Source organism: Amphibalanus amphitrite, unplaced genomic scaffold (genome assembly GCF_019059575.1).
Source record: "Amphibalanus amphitrite isolate SeventyFive unplaced genomic scaffold, NRLGWU_Aamphi_draft 000431F_arrow, whole genome shotgun sequence".
Classification (NCBI taxonomy): Eukaryota; Metazoa; Arthropoda; class Thecostraca; order Balanomorpha; family Balanidae; genus Amphibalanus; species Amphibalanus amphitrite.
The window spans coordinates 423,877-451,116 of NW_024881925.1; the positions used below are offsets into that span (position 1 = coordinate 423,877).

General features: G+C 48.2%; 1 protein-coding gene and 1 long non-coding RNA gene across 2 annotated transcripts; one reads left to right on the forward strand and one right to left on the reverse strand.

Annotated features, from left to right (window-relative positions):
• Positions 1–237: 237 nt before the first annotated feature.
• LOC122391313 lies at positions 238–7,817 on the reverse strand. The gene is made up of 5 exons (XR_006258328.1): positions 7,649–7,817; positions 6,725–6,916; positions 5,931–6,136; positions 4,970–5,094; positions 238–4,171 (listed from the first exon to the last, which is right to left on the reverse strand). It is a non-coding gene; the product is annotated as an uncharacterized LOC122391313 (long non-coding RNA).
• Positions 7,818–10,335: 2,518 nt separating this feature from the next.
• LOC122391314 (histone-lysine N-methyltransferase PRDM9-like) lies at positions 10,336–25,998 on the forward strand. The gene is made up of 11 exons (XM_043385109.1): positions 10,336–10,813; positions 20,087–20,325; positions 20,600–20,760; positions 21,031–21,107; positions 21,362–21,448; positions 21,614–21,690; positions 22,020–22,113; positions 22,413–22,519; positions 22,900–23,042; positions 23,832–23,968; positions 24,958–25,998. The coding sequence occupies exons 1-11, from the start codon at positions 10,681–10,683 to the stop codon at positions 25,653–25,655; spliced, it is 1,953 nt and encodes a 650-aa protein (XP_043241044.1). The 5' UTR covers positions 10,336–10,680; the 3' UTR covers positions 25,656–25,998.
• Positions 25,999–27,240: the final 1,242 nt, after the last annotated feature.

Genomic DNA, 27,240 nt, shown 5'->3' on the forward strand with positions numbered 1-27,240 from the left:
GTCTCCTCCAGGTGTCGTAATGGAGTCTGTGCCGCATCTGGTGCACTATCTGGTCGAATAAGTGAAGAACACGGGGAAAAACATCACCATGGACAGGTAAGATGGCAAATTCAATAATTACTAAATTATTCGACTTTTCGTAAAAATGTTTCATCAACAATGATTGTCAGAAAATGTAATATTTAGATACATTTTGACACAAAACGTGCAATGAATATAACGGTATAAATGTGTCCGATCGTAAGCAAAACGCCCATAAAGTGTTGATATAGTTATGAAGGAAAATGACCAAAACAGTGTTATTGCATGAAGGATGTGCTTTATTCAAGATTTCTGACAGTTTTTGTTACTTTTGCTTACAGGTATTTCACGTCCATCCCCCCGGTCGAGGAGTTAAGCGACCAGAAACGGCTGTCTTCTGTCGGCACACTGAACCGGAACAAGCGGCTCCTTCTCAAGGAGATGACGGACCCAACAGGTCGGGAGGCTGGAAGCAACAAGATCTGCTTCCGGAACGGGGTGCAGCTGGCCTCCCACTGCCCCAAGCCGGGGAAGGTAAGGCTGGTCGCCTCCACCCAGCACAAGATGCCAAAGGTCGACCAAATCAGCGGAAAGCCCGAAATTGTGCTATTCTATAATAGCACAAAGGGGGAGTGGACATATGTGACAATATCTTCGCTCACCATACGTGTGGCGCAGCAGTCCGCCGCTGGCCCACGCGGATGCTGTTTTTTATGCTGAGTGTGGCGTGCCTGAACGCTCATCAGCTGTTCACCATGCGTCATCCGGACAGTGATGACGCCGATCCGCGGCGTGGTAGACGAGTGCGATTTGTGCGGGCGTTGGGTGACCAGATGCTGGCGGAGCAGACGGAGCGTCGGGCCCTGCCCTGGAGCGCCCCCCCCCCCCCCTGTTGTCGTGCGACAACAGCTGCTGTCCTTAGCAGAGGGCAAGAAAGCTGCGCTCAAGAAAACTCTTCTGCTCCTGCCAAAAGACAGCACTGTGTGCCTCACCGTGGACCTCTGGAGCAGCCGGACACTTGTCGCCTTCTTTGACATGACGGCCCACTTTGTGGCCCTGGAGCCAGAGATCAAACTGGAGGCGCACCTGCTGGTCTTCAAGTAAGCAATGTGCACTGTTTCTTATTTCACATTTCAAGTATGTAATCTAAAATGGTAATTATGTAAAAATGATGGGTGTTTCAATTAAAAGGTTGAAAGTTGAGGATTTGTGATACACATTTAATCTGCCTTTCATTCATTCATAATTTCAAATTATAAATATATCATAAGGCCTTAGCTACCACTTTCAGGAAAGGTCAGCCCTACAAAACCTCTTTTAGCAGGTGTCTGTGTGTGGCCATTGGCTTGTGCGCTGATGCTGAAGTTTGTGCAAAATGCAAAATGGCAGCTACTTAGAAGTGCCATTTAGGGACAAACCTGACTGTGCAGCAGACTATCCGCAAGAATCATAAGACTAATTCCGAAAGCGGCCCGCGCGGTAGTGGTCAACAGCCTCTCGGAAAGAATGAATGTAGCAGTCTCCAGCTCAAGTCCTGACGCTTGGTGGCGCCTTTTCTCCTTCGCATATAGTGCTCTGGACGCCAACAACAAACGTAACTGCTCCTTAACAACACTCATTAAGCGACAGGTCACCGACGGAGCGTTGGTAACGCGGACCTTTGAAATGCAAGAGAGGTAGCCCCGCCTTGGCTACAGCTCTCCCAAGAATACGGCGCAAGCAGAAATCCAGCGCATCCTTCCGAGGATGATAAAATCGCCCGTCGGGTGTACGCGAAGTGCGCAGACGGCGACGTGGGAGCTGCACTCAGTATACCCACATCTAGCGAGTCCTTAGTGCAGCCCTCCGAAGAGGTCATCAGTTTGCTACGCCTCAAACACCCGAAGACATGCCACCGCCGCCATCTGCTACAGAGGCACCGCCGTTGACTGTAACGGAGAGCCAGGTCCGGCAGTCAATTCTCTCCATGCCGACGGGATCAGCTGCGGGTCTGGATGACATCAGGCCCCTTCACCTGCGGTAGCTAATCTCAGCAGAGGCGGGCGAGGCCGGTCAGCGCATGCTGACTTCACTTACCGCACTCATCAACCTGGTGTTGGCTGGTCAGTTAGCAGCATGTGCGCGGGACGCCCTCTACAGTGCATCTCTGTGCGCCTTCCGGAAGAAAGACGGAGGCCTGCGCCCGCTCACCGTCGGCAGCGCCTACCGCCGCCTACCAGCACGCATCGCCGCCCGCCTTAAAGCTGACCTGCCGGGTCCGGAACTGAGACCCGCTCAACTCGGTGTCGGCACGCCACTCGGCTGTGAGGCCGCGGTACACGCAGCAAGAAACTATACAAAAAGTTCACCAGATCAAACAGAAGCAACACGAGTGCTCCTCAAGGTAGACGTCAAAAACGCGTTTAATACTGTGAGACGTGACGCCGTGCTTCGATATCTGAACGACTGCTGCCCGGAGGTATATGCGATGGCCCATCAGGCGTATAGCACGCCCACTCCACTTATCTACGCTGGTCACAAAACCATGTCCTCAACGGGTGTCCAGCAAGGTGACCCGCTGGGCCCGCTCGCATTCGCGCTGACAGTCAACACGTGCGCACGCAGCCTCCAATCACCACTGAACATATGGTACCTTGACGATGCAACGACTGCAGGCCCAGTTGCTGACGTCATCTCTGTTGGGTTGTGGCTATGCGCCACATACTTCTGATCCGCGCAATGTTGCGATTGTTTTGTTTAGTGATGAGCCGTATTGTTGTTTGAACAGCTATGGCGTGGATCAACCATGGTCTACCTACGTTTGTTCAGAGACTGAGTTGGTGGAACGCCATTAGTTATTATTTCATAGTTAGAGCCAAGTGCACGTGTAGCATGAGGACCGGAGTTCAGTGGTTGGTTGGACGCCTTTGTTGGACGGTCCCTCACCACTAAGGTCCTTCTGTCCGGAATGGCCACCGCCATGCGTTCTTGTGTTGTTGTCGTGGAGCAATAAACGTTAGCCCGGAGCCCGCTGTGAGTAAGCTGGAGCTCGGTGACACACCGACACAACAATCTCTGACCTTCCAACAGTCACCAAGATGGTCCCAGATGTCGACCTCATTTTAAATCCTGCCAAATGTGAGGTGACAGTTTTAGACGACGCGGACGAGGATCAGCAAAAAAAAAAGTTGATCCAGCAAGTAAAGCGGGCTTTCCCCTTCTGGTGTTTCATGATGTCACAAATAAATGAGGTATTTGTCCAACGATACACGCCAACAAATGGGATTAATTAGCTCACCACTGGCTTAGCGCTTCATGATAGCTCACTCCTGCTTCATATAGTTCAAACTAGCTCATCTCTAATTGTCTCCAATCAGCTCACCCTGAGCTCACAGCTCCGAATTAGCTCACCATTGGCTCATAACTAAATAAATCTAACCACTGGCCCATAGCTCCACAAAGCTTTTAGCCGTAAATTAGCTCACCATTGGCTCATAGCTCCACAATAGTTCACATGATGGCTTTCAAACCGAATCGGTCTGATTCATGATCTCCACTTCCTAGCCCAAACCCAGTCTTACCGTATGAGTCACCGAGGCACAACATTAGTTATTGTGTGCAGACACTGTATGAAAATAGATCTTTATGGTCACCAATGTGTGTTGGTGTGCGAATGAAAACTCTCACTGAACTGACCCCCAACTTCGGTGTGTTTTACCTGATCCCCGGACCAAAGTGGTAGATTAGCTGATCTCGTCAGCCGCGCCGGTGGCATTTTCCGGCGCACTTCCCGCGCCACCACCGCCTCCGGCGTTGGCGGCGCGGTGATGGGAGAACCATCAGGCTCGCCACCACCGCCGAGTGCCGGACGTCTCTTCACATCCCCCTCGTCCTTTGCTAGTGTGTCACTGATCGGCCTTTTCAGGGCTGAGCCTGAACAACCCACCGATTCTGGCTCCGACTCCGCATCCTCCGACAAAGGTTTGTCCCCGTCGGTCTGGCTGAAGTCTCCACTGCAGCAGTCGATGTTGAAGACGCCGCTCCTGATGATGCCGCAGAGAGAGTAACCCGTCCGGGAGGAGTTGGAGGACAGGAGTCAGCGTGTGGAGGCGGTGACGGCCGTCTCTGGCGTGTCCGAGGAGTGGTTTGGATGGTCGTCAGCGGTCACAGACTGCAAACAGAGAGAAGGGGCGGGGTGTTATTGTCCCGACGTGCCCTGATGTGTCCAGAGATGATGCCCTTCCGAGAGATTGTGTGCTCTGATGATGAAGCTACATGCTATAGTTCGTTTTTTTTTTCTTCTAAGTTTGACCCCCACTGTAAACATCTTTTTGAACACGGCACGAGAATTGCTAGCTGAACTACTGAGAAAACTGGTCAGCGCACATTGATTTCAGGGACGATCAACCTGATCAAAATTAGTTCTACCTGACTCCATTTCTCAGACTCGTAGCTCGTATTTGGCCTTATTTATGACCCCACAGGGATAGAAGACTTGTCAGGAATTATTACTGAACTAATTAAGAAATCGCACGGCGTATAACATAACGATCCACCATCGGTGTTCAAACCATATTTTGAATATATCATTTATATCTTCCATACAATGTGCGCTATCCAGTTTTCTCAGTAATTCAGCTAGCAATTCTCGTGCTGTGTTCAAAAATATGTTTACAGTGAGGGTCAAACTTAGAAAAAAAAACGAACCATAATAAAACGAAAATATTGATAGGAATCCTACAAACATATGGAATGCGAAAAGATTTATTTCCGTTTTCCAACATAAAAAGTCCCGAACACGAACACATTTAACCTAACTCAGGAGTTGAAAGTCAGCATTCGATATGAATGACAGCATTTAAAAACGCTGATTCTTTAATCTTGAATAAAAACTGTCGCAATACGAAAAAAATCGTACAACACAACATCCCGTGGTTAGAATCGAACCCACTCACTCGCAGTAACTCACCTCATCGTCGCTGCCGCGCTCCGAGCCCAGCGAATCTCTGTCACTGTCCGAGTCATCGGGGTCGACCAGCACCTCCGCTCCGGGGAAAATGTACCGGGACGGCGTCTGGTGCAGATAGGTGCCCTCTGTTGAAGAGAAAAGGCGTCTTCATTGTCAATTATACAATGAGCAAAAGGCTATTACTTCATTATTTTTTAATCATAATGGGGCTCCACACAATTTTCAAAGAAACCCTCAGTATCATTCGACATAAAAGGCGTCCATCAGGAAAACATGTAGCGAGGAAATCACGTACCACCATGTTACACGCCAATACACATACAAATTAAAAGATGTTGATAGTGGGAGCCAATGACACTTGCAATCAATGCCGCGAATTTATTTCTGACGGGACGAACCAAGAGCACGGGGGAGCGAGCCGTTAACCACGGCCTTCCGCACGCCCGTGCCTCGACCGCCGGCCGCTGACCCCGCCCCGGGCCACGCGGCAGGGGCGGTGCCAGGCACGCCCCACCGGGAGGCGCCATGGGCGGCGCCAGGCACGCCCAGTCGGGAGGTGCCAGACTAATTAGGGCGGTCGAAGACGCCCGAATAAAATATCCTTCGATAAGTAACTCTCGCCAATCACGCGTAGATTGAAACGATTCAGCTAAAATTACACACCAATAACATAATGAACAAAAGCTAACAAATAGCCACATTGCTGGGAATTCAAACAGTCGAGAGTCTCGATTTCAATCGCGATGGTAAAATCTTAACACAGCAACACAGAACAAATATACTCAAATCCAGGACTATGGTGTGGCCAACAGCCTTTCAGTTGATTGCAAATAAACTGTTTTTTTTTTCTACCAACACAACAAGCCGGCTACCTATCCATCTAGACCGGTGGCGAGCTGCGCCCTACTCCAAAATCACTCTTAAAAATTCCGCCCCTCTTGGGATTCGAACCCGCACTCACTGGGTAGTCTGGCAGCGACGCTCTCCTTCAGTTTCCTCTGCCAGCAGTGCCGGAGGGCGTCTGTGTCGTTCTCGTTGGTCGGGTCGGCCGGCGGTGAGGACGGCGCAGATGGCGCGGGGCGAGAAGGTAGTTCAGTGAGCTCCCTCAGGGGCGGAGAGGACCCTCCTCCGTCATCGGTAAGGAGCCCGGAGCATTAGCCGCCGAGCCTGAGAGGGAAGGGGAATGAGCGTCAGTGTTTTTACGGCTATAGGTACTACTTAATTATCATTATGGATTAGCACTGAGCTGCAGGTGCAAGACCACTACCTGCAAGAACATAGGCAGCCACCCAGAGAAGCATGAAATGACCCTTATTGGCTTGCAGAGCCAGACCCCGCCACTCTCGGCCCGCCTCCCCGCCCAAGGAAGGAACGTTCGGCTCTTGTTCTACTAAACAAGCGTAATATTTGTTATTTTGACGTCCCGAATCGCTATTTAAGTTATTCAGGATGCCTATGAAGAAAATGCATTCCTCTGCTAGATTTAAAGCATGTCTTTTACTCTTTACAGCAAGACTACAATTACATTTGTTTGTTTGCTGGGGGTTAGGGGCGTGCCGACTGCAAGGTAAACTACAATTACACTTCAAAGTTCAAAGCCTTTTAGGTATTTTGTCAGTATTATAACTAAATGCCACTGCTATCATATTCGAATGACAATAATCATTACATTCAAAGTTTTCAAGTCAATTGTCAGTGTCATCAGCCCCATATGACTCTCCAGGACTCTAGTAGGTTAATTGCCCCATCACCCACCTTTAGCAGTTCCCTGAAGTACAGACTGCAGGCAGACAGCATCATCCTGTGGGCCCAGACACGCTGTCCCTCACAGCAGAGCGTGACGTCCAGCAGCTCCCCTCCGGAGCAGAGCTGGTCAAACACAGACGTGACGCTGTCCTGGAACCAGTCCCATTTGAGGCAGAACTTCTGAGAGTCCATCCTGGAGGGCTGAAGATCAGGGGCAAGGCAGCAATTGGTTAGTTCATGAGAGGTGATTTGTTCCATTCTGGTTTGTTCAGTTTGGTTCTGATTTGGTTCCTTGTGTGATCCTGGTATCCACTCTCAACCAATTCAAGACCAGACCGGACAATTACTGAAACTGAATCAGATACTCTATCCTAATTCCTAGATTAGCTTCCACGACAGTCCTCAGTTCAGGAGCTCAATGCCATAGGGACCCTACAGGCCTGAGGCCAATGGCCATGGTGGCCATCAAAATTCCTGTACTGGTAAGGTACCTGAAGTAAGAAGTAAAGCAAAAAAAAAAAACAGTTTTTATATACTAATACCGTGCTCTGGGTGTGCTTATATGTTTATGTAAAAACTAAAAAGCAAAACAACTGAGCTAGCATAGGTACCAGAGGGGTGTTCACGGGCACCGCAAACTGCTGAGTGCGGTGTGTGCGTTGTGGGCCGCAGGCGTGGGGGTAGGGGATGGCTTGGGGGATGGGTAGGTACCTAGGCGGTTCTAACGTCACAGCAGCGTGCGGTGGACAGTCCGCTGTGGCAGGTCCCGACCGGCCAGGAGCGGTGACGGAAGGCTGACATAGGGACACAGTGGGCGGAGCTTGGAGGCTGTGTACGGTCCGACCGCACACAGGAGCCCGTGAACAGCCCTCAGATATATATGACGCAACCGCGACATTTGCAGCGCAATTTGACGGATATTCCATGGGTTACCTTTGAATTTTAGCTGGTAAAAATTAACATACGGCTCGGAAATACGAACTGAGAAATAAAAAGACTCTTGCCATTCACAACAATCATCGAGAAACACCCACTACACCCACATACAACAATAACCACCAACACCCGAAAACCACTCAAAACGCACGTGAACGTTCAAAACAAGTTCAAAACGCGTTGTTAATGTTATCATCAACTTGGCATCAACCTAGCGTGAAATTTGCGTAAAATGCACATTGAATTTGTCAAACATAAATGACGTCATTGAAGACTATGCAAGGTTTCTTTTATGATTTGATGCCATTTGATCCATACTTCAAGTCAATGAGCAGCCATTCAATAAAAGAAAACTATATTAAAGTACATATGCCCTTTTAGAAATTGCAAAAGTTGTAATAGCATGTGCAATTTTGTCGTAAAACTTTTTGATAATTTTATTCATGGTAAATTTACAATCTTTCTTGTGATATTCCTGGTGAATTTTTTCATCCTTATTTTAAATTTTACTACATCATCTTGACAACATTACTGGATAATAAAGAAAATAGTAATGGAAGAGAGCATATTTACGTCTGGACAACGAGTTGCGTTGGAGAGGCCGGAAATAGTGGCGATTTCAGGACCGCAAGAATGGACCGTCATTGGAATGATTCTTTTTTAAACCGTGCATTGTTTTCGGCCGGAATTTAATAGTTGCTACAAAATATTTTGTAATTACGTTTCCACCAAGAATGAATGCCATCAGGGCTAAATTTTCAATATTATTGCATTTTGTCAAGAAACATATAGTGCTGTGATATTGCAGTTTTAGCGCGTTTGTTACAAAATATGAAGCGAATAAGCGTCAGTGTAATTCATCATCAACAGTGCCAGAAGTTTACTTGAGGGAAAGGTATGCTAATTGCTCTTGTCCATCCACTAAAATTTATTAAATATTTTGCTTTGTGTATTCCAAAAGGAGAGGGAACTATTTCATTTGTGCCTTCATGTCAGAATTGAAGGTGGATCATTAAATTTTCAACGCAGTTTACAAACAAGCATTTGGTCTTTCTCGTTTATAAGCAGTGGCTAAGAAAAGGTTGATCAATCCTGAAGTTCAGTCATCGTACCTCAACTTCGCAGCAAGATTCCCGAAGGACAGAGGATATATTGTATACATGTCCTGTAAATCAAAACAAACAAGCATTTGGTCTTTCTCGTATATAAGCAGTGGCTAAGAAAAGGTTGATCAATCCTGAAGTTCAGTCATCATACCTCAACTTGGCAGCAAGATCCCCCAAGGACGGAGGATATATTGTAAACCTGTCCTGTTAATCAAAACATTTTTGTGCCTTCAAAGGCTTAAGTTACCTGTGGTGTGTTCAGAGTTAGGCTATATGGCTGTTTTTGTTGTATGTTTATGTGGAGATTGAATATAACTGTGACCCTGTGCTTGTTTGTATACTTACGGTCAAACAGGGAACAGCACATTCACATAACATACTCACCTAGCACCTAACTCATAGCTGTACCCTGCAGGATCTGTACTTGTTCATGTCTCGAGCATTAACAAAGCACTGAAGTAGCTTAGTAATCATTTCCCATATTTTCTGAGCATCTAACATGACATACAGCAGTGCAGAGCAGCTTCAGAGAAGAAACACTTTAAATGCACAGACTCACGCCAGCCACCCAATGAGCCAGTTCCTCAGTTGACTGTTTCCCTGGACACAGCTTGGCAATGTGAGCTAACTTTTGGCAAGTTGAAGGTTAGCAGGTAAGATTGAGTTAGGGTGAGTACCTACCTATAACTGGGTGCTACTGCCATGCAGGTCTTGGGCAGGCTGCAAATATGTGTGATGATTGAGGTTAGGTCAGCTGTCAGGTTAGTCAGGTTCAGGTATGCTCATTGCTCAGGTCACATTTTTATGGACATTTGGCAAATTAAAAACTAACAACCTGATCTAAGCTAACCCGACTAAACATACACAACTACTGAGTACTGACTATAGGAACTGAGCACCTAACTACTTGTGCCTACATCTCATACCATGTCAAAGTAGAGTTCCTTGGTGGAAGATTACCCTCAGTACTTTTTATCCCAGCCCTGTGAAGAAAACTAATACTTCTAAGCTCTGAGTCACTGCTGGCCATCCACAGGAAGAAACGCTGAGACTGAGAGCTTTGCCATTGTATATTGGACCAATAATGACTATCTGAGCCCGATCAACTAGCGTTTATCAACCAAAATTTCTTGACTTGTTCAACTTGATATTGATATTGCTCAGTAGTCAGGACCTCTGTCAGCCTCCTGGATACTTCAGATTGTTTTCAGTCAACATGCTTCTTAAATATGATATAAGTCAATCTTAAGGGATTCAAAACATCCAACAAAACGACGTACAAGAGCAAGAAAACCACCAGATAAACTAAAAAATGGCCTTGGAACAGAGCCAAGTGGTGCTCCATTTGTTTGTTTACAATGATTGTAGTGATGATGTATTTTTAGGACTCTGAACGTCGGCTTATAAAAAAATAAAACGTTTTTACAAAAGATGTAAGGCAAGTAATATTTATCTGTAAGAACTTAAATGTTCAAAAGCCAAACACTATGAAATACATGAATCGGAACGAAAAAGTAACCCGAAAATCCAGCCTAATCACCGGCTCCTAAAACTGCAACACAATCAGCACTTTTCCCCGCAACTCGTTGTCCAGACGTAAATATGCTGGAAGAGAAAGGGAATCTTGCCTCAATAAATATTTGATTTATTTCTATGAAACCTTGAATGTATCTTCCGGTCCCAAGCAGAAGATGAATTGGAATGTAAACAGCAACAAACAAGAAGCAGGAAGTGGCAGGAAATGGAAATATATGGCTTTGGGCAGGAAGCCAAGAAGAGGCTTTTGAAACATAGGGTATAATTAAATTAGATCGCTTGGATCTATATTGGAAAGCAACAGATTGATATTTAAGCTCCTATAATATCGCGATTGTGTTGTTTTTGCCCTTGCTTGCTGCTGCGACCGTTGATTTATATCGTAAGATGGAAGTCGAAGATGGGAAGTTTAGACACATACGACAGTTTTTTGCCGAGGACGCCTGGGAAGCCCTAAGTGATCTCGAGAAGCAAGTTTATTGTAACATGAAGTCCAACTATGACAAGTTATCTGAACTCGGTGAGTCAGAGCTACCCATTTTTTTACGTTTTTATATGTTTAACCCTCGCCCGTATTGGTGTTTTTCCAGCCGCGAACGTATAAGGGGGGGGGGAACGGACCCCCCCCCCCTTACCGTTTCGCCCCTGATTGAGCTAGAGCTTCGCGGAAAAAACGAGCGTGCTGCCCGTGACGAGAGGAAGCCGATGATACCTAATTTTAAGGTCCTAGGTCATTGGTTGACCTTGCAGATCAGGTCAATGACCCAAAAGTCGGGAAAATCGGGACCTGTTAGAACGTCGTAAAGTGTGGCTGCTATGGGGTTCTTCGGGGTGCTGATCACGAATATCATGTTAGTTTTGATCACAGATGATGTCTTCATGCATTTAGTCGGAGTCCAGGTCGGGTCAGGTCAGGTCAGGTCAACCAGTAGGGGTCCTGCCGGGTATTCCTAGTAGGTGTCAACCGCCCTTCGTAACATGTTACGAAGGCACCAAAACTACTTCGTAAATGTTCATATGGTTGCTAAATTCGAATTCAGCTCCAAAAACTGGCCTAGAAACATGTAAAACTCGAATAAGTGAAGTGTGAACCGAGGTCATCGAAGGTCAATGACCTGACCTGACCTTCAGGTGACCTTGATACCCACCCTTATGCATGGGGGCAACATCACATCACATGTTTGAACGCTTGAAACCACGAAAAGACTGCAAGCGCGCGGCTAATGCGAGCCGACATACGCCGAATCGGGATCCGGCCAAACATAGTCTTGAAAAGTAGGTCACAGGTCAAAGGTCATTGGGGTCAGGGTCATGAAATTTTCAGGGTAGGTGTAAAATTGATTAACGCGAGGGTACTGAAAGTTTCGTCGCGATCGGCCGCTTTTTACGCGAGTTATTAGTTAGTTAATAGTTATTATGCTATGGCCCGGCGAAAAAAGTGGGGGCTTTTAACGCCCCCCCCCCCCCCCAGCAACTCGCGGGTTAATAGGGCTATCGAATGCGCTTTTCTGCGGCGCTTTAGCTCGATTGGTTCCCGAGTTATGCGTTGGCTTCCTGGAAATTGTCGACATTCGACCTGAAAATCGGCGAAATTTTGCCTTCAATGACCTCTGGTGACCTGACATTTGACCTGACCAAAAAAGTAACCGAAGTGATTTCGTCATTATCTTTGGCGCTCTTTCGAACGCCGCTTTTCGCGTATCGCTACGTGGCCCAGGAGCCGAGTTAGAGGGGGGGGGGTGTTCAACCCCCCCCCCAGCAGGGCGTGGAAATCCAGGACCCCCAGCCGGGCCGCGAGTTACCTAAGTGTGGAACTACAAGTCGATTCTAGGGCTCTGATTGGTGACTTTGGTCGGGGGATGACGCTTATAGCATGACGTCACTCGCGTACTTGGCCGGACCAACGGCGCAGCGCAGGCCCGCCGAGCCAACCCAGAGGCTCTCAAACTCAATTGTACAGATCCTGCGCATTGAATGGCGAAACCACAGTGTATATAAATAGGCGAAACTTCGGCGAGTTCGCTTGAGTTTGGAAGCCCCTGCCAGAGAACTGGAGGCGGCCGGATTATTTGCTGGACAGTGGGCAGCGCAGATGGCGATTGAAGGTGCCAAAAAGATGATAGGGAAAAAGGACTTGAGCAGTGAATTATTAGCTTGTTGCATAGCTGAGTGGTAAATTGTAAAATACTTAGGGTTTGAAGGGATGCAGTGTAGTTTAGCCGACTCAGGGGCATTCTGCCGAGTTATGTTATGTAAGGCGGAAGGGTCGCAACTCGCAAGTCGTTTGTTTCCATGATTGCCTGATAAAAAATGTAAAGCGTACCTAATGTGTAGTTGATAATACAGCGAGGTTGGGCATCTGCTCAATCCATTTCTTCTCTGCAATAGTGCATTCGCCACTGTAATTCATTGTAAGAGGCACTGGGCTGCCTGTTAATTATTCCGAAACCACCAGTGAATTCATTTGCTGTTGTCACAGTCACTCACAACAATAGGTATACGAATCGTTCAGCCGTGCGCTGGGGGTCCACCAAGTTTGAGTGTGCTGCAGAATGCAGACTGGACCGCCGAGAATATAACACTTCCGTCTCCTTGGGCGAGCGGCGCATTGAAGCCGAAGGAAACTGCTTCAGTTTTTTTTTGTGGGGAGGATACCCATGTTTGAAACTTATGTTCTGGAATGATGCGATAAGGAAAAGGACGGTTTCTTGAATTGAGGGCTGTGGAGAAGAAGCAGATTTTCTCATTTGCTCCCCGATACAACGCGAAAAGACGCAAATGTTGTACATTGGGCTTAATAAGTCTAATAAAAGATAAGGGATTTCGTGAACCATGCGTAATTGACCGCGACCCAGTTATTTGCCACTGCAGGTAGGTACCTACTAGGTAGGTAGATACTCATTTGTGAACAGATTGTTCCACCACCCCTCGCCAGAAATTCAATCAGCAGTTGCTTATCTCAAAACGTTTGAGTGCACCTAACAACCTTTAAAAATGACGTCCTCCCTTTCAATGGTTCGTGCGAAGACACAAAGCGAGAATCAGCCAAGCAATATCGGAAACCGTTGCGCAGTGTGTCGGATGTGCCCCCAGTTTTCAATCCACATAGCATAGCACACACTGCTAAATGCAGGTACGCTCACCTACACATTAGGTATTCGAAGGACTTGATAGCTCATACACATGGAAGAAACACATGAAATGTGATTAATAGCTGCAGCAGAAGTTTGGCGTCCGATGCCTCTTCGCCAAGTTAAGACCATGCCAATCTCGGCCAGTCTACCGCCGCGCCGGCACTGGCCGTGGTGTGACGTCATCCGGCCGGCTCGGCGCTGGGTAGTTCCACACTTAGTAACTCGCAGCCGGGCCCGGGTTAATGAAGGCTGCGTATGCTGTATACGCGCAGCCTTAATGAATGTCTCGTCAGAGGTCGATTAAATGCTTGGAGTTGCTCCAACGAACATCTCAGTCCCATCACTGTCTCCAACTTAGCCCTCGCCTGGCGGGGGGGGGGGGGGCAGCCTCCCTAAGTTTTTTTTCGCGAATAGCGTAAAAGTTGGCGTCGCGTAAGGCCGCAAAATTTGGCACAACGTCTGGGAATGAGCCTTTTGCTACCTATCCTGAAAATTCACGGCCATCCGCCGCGTCGGCACACCGGTATCTCCTCACCTTCTCCCCATACGGCCTTGATTCCCCAACTCACACCATCACACTACTCATCACTACTGCATACGGTGACCGGTCGCACGGTGGATCTGAATGCCTACGTTTTCGCGCCAAAGTCTGAAACAACTAACGATTATCATCAGCTTAGAGATGTTGAAATTTAGCATTTTAAAGCTTTTAATTTAAAAGTTTATATGTGTGCTTTAACGCACTTGTCCTTATTGATTGAGAAAAGAGCGGACTTTTTATCGTATTACCTAATACGAAGTAACGCAATCGAAATGTGATTTCGGTCCACTGTGCGTTTTCAGGCGCGCTCGATAAAACACCCAGGCCTGGAGAAAGTTGGAAGGGTGATTTTCTGATACTCCTCACCACAAAATGACCCTAAGCGAAAAAATACCCGCAGGGCGCTGCCAACGCGTGCCAGCGGCCCTGCTAGTAAGGGCGAAAATCAATGTATGTGTATGCGGAGCACACCCTTAGCGCTACGATGGCTCCTTGGAGACACCTGGAGAAACCTCTGCCGGCAGAAGGGTCAGGTCCCTCGCAGACGGCGCGGCACGGCGGGAGCTCAGCGGGTGGCCTAGCCGGAAAGAGGATAAAAATAGCCGACTGGCCCGACCCAGCGAGGGGTGACCGAAGGGTGACCAGGAGTTAATGAGGGAACATACACGCGGTACCGAGCAGCCGATAACAGCACCGGACGATTAGTAAGTCATAAGTCAATGCTGTACTTTATGCGTAAGGAAGCATTCCTTGTAGACGGGCGGACTGTCTCCAGCTCTTCCAAGTATTGCTAATATCTTGCTCCAACGAGCGTTGGCACGTTGGAAGTTTTATCGACCACTGTGTCTCGTCGAACCTTAACCCTACAAAACAAAACCAATGGCAAACAGCCCGTCAGTTTCTGGCCGAGTAATGTGTACTGTGTAGCTCCATCAACGAGGAATCTTTAAAGGTATCAGTATAGAGGTGTCGTTAACCCTCGCCCGTATCAGTACTTAGGGAGGGGTCGAACGAGGGTCGAACGGACCCCCTCTCGGTTTTTCGCGAATAACTCGCGTAAAAAGCGGCTGACCGCGACGAAACTTTCAGTACCCTCGCGTTAATCAATTTTACACCTACCCTTAAAGTTTCATGACCCTGACCCAAATGACCTTTGACCTGTGACCTACTTTTCGAGACCATGTTTGGCCGGAATCGTGATTTGGCGTATGTCGGGCCGACATACGCCGCATTAGCCGCGCGTTTGCAGTCTTTTCGTGGTTTCAAGCGTTCAAACATGAACATGGGATATGATGTTGCCCCGGCCCCATGCATAAGGGTGGGTGTCAACTACATGCTCGTTTTTACCGCGAAGCTCTAGCTCGATCAGGGGCGAAACGGCAAGGAGGGTCCAACGCCCCCCCCCCCCCCTTATACGTTACGTTCACGGCTGGAAAAACACCAATACGGGCGAGGGTTAATCCACGGAAAAGGTGTGCTAGGATTACGGAAAAGCAAGCTGTAAACATGTTGCCGGTATTCAGCATGAATTAAATTATGGTATGAATTAAACGTGCATTATTCGATAGTTTGTATCTCTAGCGGGAGGATGGAGCTGCTTTAACCCTCGCCCGTATAGGGGGGGGGGGGTCGAACGGACCCCCCCATGGTTTTTCGCGAATAACTCGCGTAAAAAGCGGCCGATCGCGACGAAACTTTCAGTACCCTCGTGTTAATCAATTTCACACCTACCCTGAAAATTTCATGACCCTGACCCCAATGACCTTTGACCTGTGACCTACTTTTCGAGACCATGTTTGGCCGGAATCGCGATTCGGCGTATGTCGGCTCGCATTAGCCGCGCGTTTGCAGTCTTTTCGTGGTTTCAAGCGCTCAAACATGTGATATGATGCTGCCCCCATGCATTAGGGTGCGTGTCAAGGTCACCTGAAGGTCAGGTCAGGTCATTGACCTTTGGTGACCTCGGTTCACTTTTTCGAGTTTTACATGTTTCTAGGCCAGTTTTTGGAGCTGAATTCGAATTTAGCAACCAAATGAACATTTACGAAGTAGTTTTGGTGCCTTCGCAACATGTTACGAAGCTGTCAGAGGCGGTTGACACCTACTAGGAATACCCGGCAGGACCCCTACTGGTTGACCTGACCTGACCTGACCCGACCTGGACTAAATGCATAAAGACATCATCTGTGATCAAAACTAACATGATATTCGTGATCAGCGCCCCGAAAAACCCCATAGCAGCCACACTTTACGACGTTCTAACAGGTCCCGATTTTCCCGACTTTTGGGTCATTGACCTGACCTGCAAGGTCAACCAATGACCTAGGACCTTAAAATTAGGTATCATCGGCTTCCTCTCGTCACGGGCAACACGCTCGTTTTTTCCGCGAAGCTCTAGCTCAATCAGGGGCGAAACGGCAAGGAGGGGTCCAACGGACCCCCCCCCCCCCCCCTTATACGTTCGCGGCTGGAAAAACACCAATACGGGCGAGGGTTAAAGTGTAATCCATACGGAACGGCTATTTGGAGAACCTAAGTTTATCCTCGCCCATATATAGGGGGGGGGGGGGGAGGTCGAACGAACCCTCTCCCCCCCCCTGGTTTGCGCGGATAACTCATGTAAAAAGCGGCCGATTGCCATGAAACTTTCAATACCCTCGCGTTAATCAATTTTGCACTTACCCTTTAAATGTTATGACCCGGCTGACCAGTGACCACCCTAATGACCTTTGACCTATGACCTATTTTTTGAGACCATGTTTGGCTGGAATCGCGATTCGGTGGATGTCGATTCGCATTAGCCGCGCGTTTGCAGTCTTTTCGTGGTTTCAAGCGTTCAGACATGTGATATGATGCTGTGACATGCATTAATGTGGGTGTCAAGGTCACCTGAAGGTCAGGTCAGGTCACTGATCTTTGATTACCTCGGTTCTTTTTTCCAGTTTGACATGTTTCTAAGCTAGTTTTAGGAGCTGAATTTGAATTAAGCAACCATTTGAATTGAACATTAACGAAGTGACCCAACAGCATGGAAAATCGGGACCTGTTAAAGCGTCGTAAAGTGTGGCTGCTAAGGGTTTTTCGGGGTGCTTATCACGAATGTCATGTTTGTTTTGATCACAGATGATGTCTTCATGCATTTAGGAGGGGTCCTGCCGGGTATTCGTAGTAGGTGTCAGCCGCCTCAGACAGCTTCATAATATATTATGAAGGCACCAAAGTACTTCATATAGTTCAAATGGTTGAATTCGAATTCAGCTCCCAAATCTAGCCTAAAAACATGTAAAACTCGAAAAAGTGGACCTTGGTCATCAAAGGTCAATGATGACCTGACCTGACCTTCAGGTGACCTTGACACCCACCCTAATGCATGGGAGCAGCATCATATCACATGTTTGAATGCTTAAAACCACGAAAAGACTGCAAACGCTCGGCTAATGCCAGCCCACATACACCGAATCGCGATTCCGGCCAAACATGGTCTCGAAAAGTAGGTCAAAGGTCATTTGGGTCAGGGTCATGAAATTGTCAGGGTAGGTGTGAAATTGTTTAACGCGAGAGTACTAGAAGTTGTGTCGTGATCGGCCGTTTTTACGCGAGTTGTTCGCGAAAACCGAGAGGGGGTCCGTTTGACCCCCCCCCCCCCCAATCGGGCAAGGGGGGCATTCCACGATAGATCGACCAAAAAAAACTTAAAATTTACACCCGCATATTTCATTTTTTGCTTAAAATTGGTCTAATGGGCTGTGATGGGCGGGGAACCTGGCTGCGGCAAGGATTTTTTTTCTTCGAACAACGGTTTCCGAGATATAGCCTCGGGCAGTTCCTGGAGGTCACGCTGCAACCCTATGTTTGGCGGCTTATAACTCAGAAACTATTGGTTTTCTATGGTAAAAACTTGATATGGTTCAACTTGCAATCAACCAGCGAACGTTTTGGCTATCTCGGAATTTCGATTTTTGAAAATTTTGATCACGTGACATCTTGATCTTTTTTTCGAAGAGTGACCTTGATATTTTCCCAACTGAAAGTCGCAATTTTGTCTGATGACGATTAAAGCCTTATCAATTGTCATTCATATGCGATAATAAAAAAGTGGCTTTCGGCCTGCGTTGACCTCAGGTCAGGTCATTTTTATGACCTTCCCATTATTACGAGCGGGAGCGACAGCGAGATCTCGAGAACAAAGCAAGATAGCGACAAGCGGTAAACGGCACAGGGTACACATGGATAAGGTCTACAATTTTTACTCAGGTCATTTTCAGGTCAGGTCAAAGATGACGTCACAGGGGTAAAAAGAAAGTCTAAATGGCGGAACTACATATATATGAAGTTTTTCTCGAATAACTTTCGGAGCATCCCAGCTAGGAACAAACTAATAGCACCATCGTGATCCTCTCGTCGATCCGCATCGAAACATGTGTATGTTGACCTCGAAAGGTCAAGGTCAAAAGTTGACCTTAGGTCACGTGACCTTAAGGTCATCATATATATCATTCGATGGGCCTTGACGAGTTAAACACAATGAGCCTATCCGCGCGGCTGTATCTCAAACCTGTAAGGAGTTATTAGCAAAAAACATTTGGTGACCTTCAATGACGTCACATGACCCAAGAGCAACGTCACAGTTGACCAAGAGCAAAAAAGGTTTCAAGGTAGTCAAAGTTAGTCGCATATGGAGTCACTCATGGTATATTAGGCAATTCCGACGCGTTTTAGTGTAAAAATAAGGGAGCTGATTTTTCCCCAATTGACTTATAATGGGGTGGTCAAGAAATTAACCTGACCTCAGGTCATCGGTATCGAAATTCAAAACGAACTGGCGCTAGGCGAAAGCAAACGGATTGGTGCCTATTCTACGTCTCTTTCTTTATTAGATCAAAAGGTACAGCCAAAACTATTTTGACTTCCTTTGTACCCCTGTGACGTCATCTTTGACCTGACCTGAAAATGACCTCAGTAAAAATTGTAGACCTTATCCGTGTGAATCCTGTATCGTTTACCACTTGTCGCTATCTTGCTTTAGTCTCGAGATCTCGCTGTCGCTCCCGCTCGTAATAATGGACAGGTCATAAAAATGACCTGATCTCAGGTCAATGCAGGCCGAAAGTCACTTTTTTATTGTCGCATATGAATGACAATTGATAAGGCTTTAATCGTCATCAGACAAAATTGCGACTTTCAGTTGGGAAAATATCAAGGTCACTCTTCGAAAAAAAGATCAAGATGTCACGTGATCAAAATTTTCAAAAATCGAAAATCTGAGATAGCCAAAACGTTCGCTGGTTGATTGCAAGTTGAACCGTATAAAGATTTTACCATTGAAAACCAATAGTTTCTGAGTTATAAGCCGCCAAATATAGGGTTGCAGCGTGACCTCCAGGAATTGCCTGAGGCTGTATCTCGGAAACCGGTGTTCGAAGAAAAAAATCCTTGGCACAGCTGGCTTCCCCGCCCATAACAACCCATTAGACCAATTTTAAGCAAAAAATAAAATATGAGGGTGTACGGCTTTGGTCGATCTATCGTGGAATGCCCCAAGGGTTAAATTGCTTTAAGTGAGCTTGGGTGCCGGCGGCCAATCGATCCTATGCGTCAGCGGCTGTGAAAACATCTAAAGCGAGGGTAAGATTATAATCGTCTAATTTATGCAGATCTCAGGTATGAGAGTTTGCTGTTGTGTCGGCCCGGGACTGGCTGTGTAACAGGATTTGGTTTGATTTACCGGCTCTATTTAGTATTTGACCACCGTGGTGATCTGATTCGGCTTTTGGCTACGCATAGTTACACCACCAAGATAGGCGTGCCTAGGAGCTGATGCCCATTAAGCCCCGTTCAGTGTACGTTTAACCAAACTGTTCATCGGCTTTGCCGCTGGAACGGTGCGGCAGTCGTACCTATATGAGGGAGGAAAGCAGGCACTATGTCCGCCACGCCGTAAAGGTGTTAGCGTGCCCTGCAATTCCCCCCACGCCTATACACACGAATGCTGCTGTCATTTGGTTAGAGCACGGCCCCAGCCCTCCATTTGAGAATGGTTGACGGCTCCGCCAGAAATTCAGGAGAAGCAGTTAAGTGTTCCATTGTCGGCTGAGTGCTTGTGTCGGTCCCCACACAGGCATCGCGGGCCAGCCGCCATCGTTCATGCGCGCCCCGCCGCCGCCGCCGCCGCCCCGGCCGGCCCGACCGAAGCGTCCTCGACCAGCGAAGTCAGCCGATGACGGCGACGATGACTGGAGCCCGTCGCGATGCGTCCGGCCGGCCCAGCGGCGGTCGCGTTCCACCGTGCGACGTGGCGCCGCCAAGAGCAGGTTCCAGCCGCCGGTGAAGAGGACGGCGACGGTGACATCGGCTGAGGTTGGTGGGGAACTGTTGGGGTGGTGGTGGCCGTCTTCTCTGCAAAACACGGGACATTTAACATTTCTCTCCAGAGAGGTACAGTAGCATTTTACACGCTTGTGATAATTGTGGGACATGGTAGTAATTATTAGGTAGTATTTAATTGTGTAGTAATTTACGCTCCTACTTGCTAGGTATCGAGTCATTTCCCGTTCAATAATATACCCGAGGCTGGAGGGTCATCGCTTGGCTTTCTTGGAGTATCTTATCAGCACCTGTCACTATATTTCAGACGGCGCCCGCTGCTTCCTCGGCCGTGTGCAGTGACGTCCCGTCGCAGGAGCGGCGGCCGGTCACCACAGAGGAGGCAGCGAAGGAGGCGGACCGGTCTCGGCACAGGCCGCCGTCGCCGCCGTACGATTTCATCGGCTTTACGCTCGAGGATCAGTTCAAGTAAGTGATGACAGCGATTGTCATTGTGAAAATTTCAAGATACCTATCTATATCTAGCGATAGCTATAAAACTAGCGACTTTTTGCTGTAATTACAACGACTGACGCTTTTGGTTTACATTTTGGCGTATTATTTGTGTACGTATTCTGTTTGTTTGGCGGCCGATTTACTTTTCGCACACCCTCTGCAAGTCAAGATTCAATATTTTTTTTATCGCCAAATAAATGAACCTCCAAGACCATTTTATGTATGGTTTGACGCGACTTTCAGGGCCCGGCACGCTGTGGACACGAAAGCCGAACTGCTGTGGAACCACATCATCGCCGAGTTCAAGGACTTGGGAGAAGGTAAGGATTGTCATCACCATTGTCACTGGTATGAATAGCATGTCCTATACACCATTTTACAGTCAGGATCGGTTTTGGCGTTTATCGTGAGAACAAAGGTTTTGCCCGCTACTTTACGCAAAACCAACTGGATGTTTGTGTGTTATCCATGACAGATAACAACTGGATGTTATTTCAGCTGGTGTTCTGGTGGCTATGTGCGTACGTTACATTGAGTGTGCGGGCATGACGTGATGTAATGTCAAATTCCACAGAGCCTCCCGAGCGGGAGGTGTTCAAACGACGCCGGAACACGGTCAACTACCGGGAGGAGGAGGACCTGGACGACGACGACTACATCTGTGAGTAACCAGCTACCGTCTCATAAACAAACAACACTCAACCTGTCAGTCTCCACATTCTGCTGTGTATTATACGGTCGTATCGGCCGCAATGCGTGTTCCTTGTTTTCCGAATCTTCAGCTTTTTTTACAGATAGAGATAACCTCTTTTTCGTGTTGTTCCAGTCTGTGACGAGTGTGACCGCGAGTGGGAGGGCGACTGTCCTGTCCACGGTCCGCTGGAGGTCGTACCCGACAACAAGGTACGGAACTCGGGAGGGGACCGCTAATTGCCCTCGCTCCGTTTGTACGTCTGATGGCATTGTTTGTATAGCTTTGAACTCCGGTCGATCACTTCATAAATCATGCGATGTGTTTGTAAGTAAGCTACAGCTGGCGCTACCGTTGCTCAGTAATTTCTCTCATCCCGCCGTAAAAGTGGTTCGAGTGGTTGTTACTCTCTTTTTCATGCTACTATGTCCGTTAAAGGATTTCAGTTGAAAAGTGTTCGGTTTTAGTCTTTTAGCAATCATTGAGTAATTTTTGCGGTAACCTGGTTATTGTGATCACCGCAACACGCGTGACCGCACAGGTCCCGTTCGACACTGGCGATCCTGAGAGAGACATCAAGACCCGTCCCGAGTTCCTCAACCCGGGCCGGTCCAAAATCCCCGGAGCCAACACCGGTAAAACCACCATTATTTATCCTACTCATTTGGATCCCCTGATTTATGCCTTGCGATATTTTACGGCTGTTTTGATAGATATTGCTCTAAATAATGGAGCGTCAATAAGTCGCTGTCATGCAGTTTCCTTAGTTTCTCACACAATTCCGTACCACCGTATTGGATTCCTGTTGCTGTCATATTGTATTCCTTATGGCGTTCCGACTGCTTCCATTCCGCCCTCACCAGACTGAGCTGCAGCTGTGTTTAGTCTATGACAGCTCACCAACGTTACTCCTGTATTCCCACGTTCCACACAGGCATTTGGACGGAGAAGGACCTGCCGGCGCGGCTGAGGTTCGGTCCCTACGAGGGTATCGTCACCGCCGACCGACGCCAGGCCACCGACTCGGGCTACAGCTGGGAGGTGAGAGCCAGCCGCGGGTCTGGGGCGGGTCTGCGTGGGATGCATTTTTGAAACTAAATATCGATCGAGCTTATCGGGAAACAACAAACGGAACCAGCCAGGGAACTTGAGAGATTACCATTTTTGAACCAACTCAGATATTAGCATTAGTGTGGTTCATGAACAGAATAAAATGAAACACCAAATCCCCACGTCGTATTACTGGTTTGATGTTAGAAAAGCTGGTGCCAGATTGACATTGCTGTCATGGATGAGAAAGTACAGTCTTCAACATCTCTGTGATGCTGACACCCTCGATAACTAGTGACACTAATTGTGTTGTAAGTACGTAATTAAACGCTAAACGGTGCTTGAGCTGATGCACACTAACGGTTTTGCAGATCAAAAAGTGTCGCCGCGTGCACCACTACGTGAACGCCGGCGACTCGAGCTCCAGCAACTGGCTGCGGCTGGTCAACTGTGCCCGCTTCGAGCAGGAGCAGAACCTGATCGCCTTCCAGTACAAGGGCCAGATGTACTACAGGTAACCGGGTGAACGTGTCTAGCGCAGACCTTTCCCCATTATAGTAACTTATGCACTGCTTCTCACGGTAGCTGTAATTCAGCGGTACAGTTATCGACCTCATTGGTCAGTGAATGCTGGTACTTTGCAGTCAGAAACAACTGTTGAATTATTGGAATATTACTAAGTAACAATGACAGCTAAGCTGTATTGCTCTCGCCATGATCGTCATCCGTCCGATGCGCCAATTTTTATTGCACTGTGACCCTTTTTGGCAGCAGTGATTTTATTCGGTACGTTCATTGTTAAGGCCGCCCCACACTGGAACTCGCATGCGGGTTGCGGGTTTGCGGGTTTTGATTTTGCGAGCATAATACTAATTCATAGAGTGATTAGACCGTTCCCTTATGGTAACTTCATGAATGCAGTGAAGCCGGTTCACCTTCAGAAACTTACAGATAGTCGCAATACCAGCGCAACGAACCAAAATTCGACTTCAACGAAAAACCCGCAAACCTCGCAGAACTCGCAGACCTCGCAGCGAGGAAAATCGAAAGTTGACTCGAAATCAACTTTTGGAATGCGATGCAAGTTGGCTCGCATGCTAAAAACATGCAGACTCGCTTGTTGCATGGTGGTATGGGTTACTCAACATAGAGTGAATTCTTTAATTTGGAAGAAACCCGAAAAACCGAAAACTCGCAACCCGCATGCGAGGTCCAATGTGGGGCGGCCTTTAGCGTGAGTGCGCACAATATTTATCACTCGTCACTTTCTGACTCATAGTTTCACCGTTTGTCATGGCCACAGGACGTACAAGCCGATTGTGAAGGGCTCCGAGCTGCTGGTCTACTACGGAGACGCCTACGCCCGGGAGCTCAACATCAACGTGCAGACGTTCAGGAAGGCTCCGGCCGCCGCCCCGCCGCCAGCAGCCTTCGTGTCAGGTGGGCTACCGAATATAGCATCTCCGATAGAATAGTATATATTGCAAAATGCTCAGTAGTTGGCCAATCAGTAAAACACTTGAAAATGTCATTTTTCCGCGAGGCATGACTCATGGCTGACTGCCATCCCCAAAGGTAGACTGACTAGAGCGACATCTATATTACTGGCCGTCTCATCTAATACACCAGTATAACGCCTTTTGGGGCGACTAACGGAGCGAGCGAGAGGGTGAGCCTTGCACGTGCGAAATTGCGAGGGGGTACCTCCAACTGACTTGTGCACGGCACCCTACTAACCGGTCTCTAGCGATGTGCCAAATTTGAGCACAATCGGCCCAGCCGTTCTCGAGATCTGGAAGCGGCACCCTGCACGTGCGCACGTGCAAAATGGGTCCCAACTGACTTGTGCACGGCACCCTACTAACCGGTCCCTAACCGTGTACCAAATTTGAGCGCAATCGGTCCAGCCGTTCCCGAGATCTGGAAACGACCCCTGCACGTGCGCACGTGCAGCAGCACCCCAACTCTGGCACATGTATATGCAGTGCCTAGTGGGTGCCTACCTACATGCCAACTTTCAGCGCAATCGGCCAAGTAGTTACCGAGATATTGCAACAATTACAAAACTGACACCTCTTCGTTTTGCACGTGGCACGTGCATAAGGGGTCACCCACATGCATCGGGAATAGTTCAATACTTGGTAGAAGGAATGAAGCTACCCTACAAAAATTACCGCGTGTAAATCGGCCAAGTGGTTGCTGAGATATAAGCCTCGCAAAAGCGTGACCACGGCCGGCCGGCCGGCCGGCCGGCCGCTCATACTCAGAAATTTCCGTTAATCTAAGGAAAGACTACGCTCGCTTCGCTCGCTCCGTAATAAGAAGACAAGCGCAACTATATTAGCTTCAACAAACTGCACATTAAGTCGCATTTTGATAGCACGCACATACATGTATGTTGTTATATGGTAATCAGTGTCATTCGCCAGGTGGCTCCACGGTCCGCTGCGTCCACTGCGACTACGCTTGTCTGGGACAGGAGCGGCTGGACAGGCATGTGAAGACATGGCACGGTCACATCGGCAGGAACGGACGGCACAAGTGTGAGTGGTGCGAGTACTCGACGAACGATGTGTGTAAATTGAGTCGCCATCGCCTCACCCACACGGGAGAGCGGCCCCACCGCTGTGACGAGTGCGGCAGGACGTTTACTCAGCTCATTAGTCTGACCCGTCACCGCCGTACACACACCGGCCAGAGACCGTACGTGTGTGACGTCTGTGGGAAGGCGTTCACAGAGAACGGTCACCTAACGACCCACAGACGGATCCACACCGGGGAGAAGGTACGTCAGTGTGAGCAGTGTGGGGCCGTGTTTAACGATCTGTCTAATTACACCACACACATGCAGTCACACAACGGAGTGAAGCCGCACCGGTGCCAGGTGTGCTCGGCCCGGTTCGTTACACGACGGCACCTCACCAGACACATGCGGACTCACACGGGGGAGCGGCCGTACGGGTGCTCCTTCTGCCCGGCACGGTTCACAGTTCAGTCGTCCATGAGGAAACACGTCACCGCCCTGCACACACACGACTACCGACACAGGTGTGAGCGGTGTGGCAAGGGATTTGTGGACACCCGTGAACTGAGGAAACACAGTGATAGGTGCACGGTGACCAGCTGATATGTGTGTAGCTGTGCAGGCGGGGTGGTTGTTATGAGCTTATTGTGATTTTATATTGCATGCTATTGCCGGTGGATCATCTAATTGTTACAATGTGACTGTTGGCTGTGATCGCTAATTAAGGGCGTTGGTGCATGCCGCTTGATAAATTTTGGATTTAATCGCACGCACACGGCTCGATGACATTACGCTACGTTATTAAATAACCCTGTGATTAGTTGTATTCATGGCATTACTGGATCCTATCGATAAATGGTTCGTTCATACTGCAATGGTATGCCTCATGGAGCGTTGTGTTGATGTTTTATAATTTCATATGTTCAATACATTTGGTGTTAGCACATCTCAGCTGTTTCACACGCTGTTTCACATTGGTTGTTGTAGCGTATTCTATCCTACACAGTCTCTCTATACGGCTGGACAGCCGTGGTGCACAGTGCCGGTGCATTACCGTCCAGCCGTTCGTAGTGACCTGTCTCGGTGCACCATGCCGGCGCCATACCGCCCGCGGCACTGTAGTCTGTGTGTCGTCATACCGCCAACTCAGAGACGGGTTACATCACGGGAGACCCGGGTCCTGACGATGGGCTGTGGTTTACACTGACGAGGAAATGGGACAGTTCAGCAAGGCTCTGTGGTGGTCGTGATTATACCGAGCTCACAATATTGGAGTGAACAGAAAAATCAACCATTGAGTTCAGACAATTGTTTTGGCTACATCGCCGCACAACATTACAAGCCTTAAGATTGATAATTAACTAGTTGATAGAAGTCCACCGGTTGAACTTAGTTAATCATAGGGATCAGGTCTGGTTAGGGATGACTAGCTTTATCACCAAAATACTGCGTAGGTGGGGGGTGGAGGTATGGTAAAAATAGTATATGAATCCGCAGGATATCTGTATCCATCTGTATCCTTGTTCAATGTCCACTGAGTGTTGATAGGGCCTAACGCACTAAAATGTTAACAGGCGCAAGGCTCTGACCATTCCCTAGATGTCCCCTGTCCACCTTGCGACAGAGGCGTTTTTGGAATTTGAAGTGAGGATATGCCCCTGCAGCGTCCAAAAGTGCCTGTCTGGATCCGCCAGTGTGTGCCTCTGCGCGATTTAATCCTGATTCTGTTTTGTTTTTTCCCTGGGCCCCGGTATGCGTCGAGACATAGCTCGGTCCCTGCAGTAAAGCTCTGAGGTAGTAAAGTAATCTTGGCTCGGTCCCGTTCTGGTATGAGCGGTAGCTGACGTCCATATGAGCGGTAGCTGACGTCCAAGGCTGCCGTCCGTCCTGCCGCTGCTCCTGTGGACTCCGTGGACGTCGGCCGGCGAGACGAGGCGGGTTCACAGAAATAACGGGAAGGGTAGTAGGATGTGCTATGTGTTATTCGAGTAGTGAATTGAAACAATTTGTTGTTCAAGGGCGCTGTAGTTTCTTAGTGCGGAAAGCCAAAACAGTCGGTAACTTTTTGCTTAACTGTTACTTAACTGTTGTTTTACCATGCTGTTATACCGTAAGCGGCGCTCAACAAGAGTATTTACACCTCCACCCGCTAGATGGCAGTAGACGCGTCGCCTGAATGGTATACTGT

Bases quoted from the DNA above. Each gene is read 5' to 3' on its own strand.
- LOC122391314 (XM_043385109.1), top strand. From the start codon at position 10,681: ATGGAAGTCGAAGATGGGAAGTTTAGACACATACGACAGTTTTTTGCC. The intron at 20,326-20,599 runs GTTGGTGGGGAA...ACTATATTTCAG, and splicing joins CGACGGTGACATCGGCTGAG to ACGGCGCCCGCTGCTTCCTC. The intron at 20,761-21,030 runs GTAAGTGATGAC...CGCGACTTTCAG, and splicing joins ACGCTCGAGGATCAGTTCAA to GGCCCGGCACGCTGTGGACA.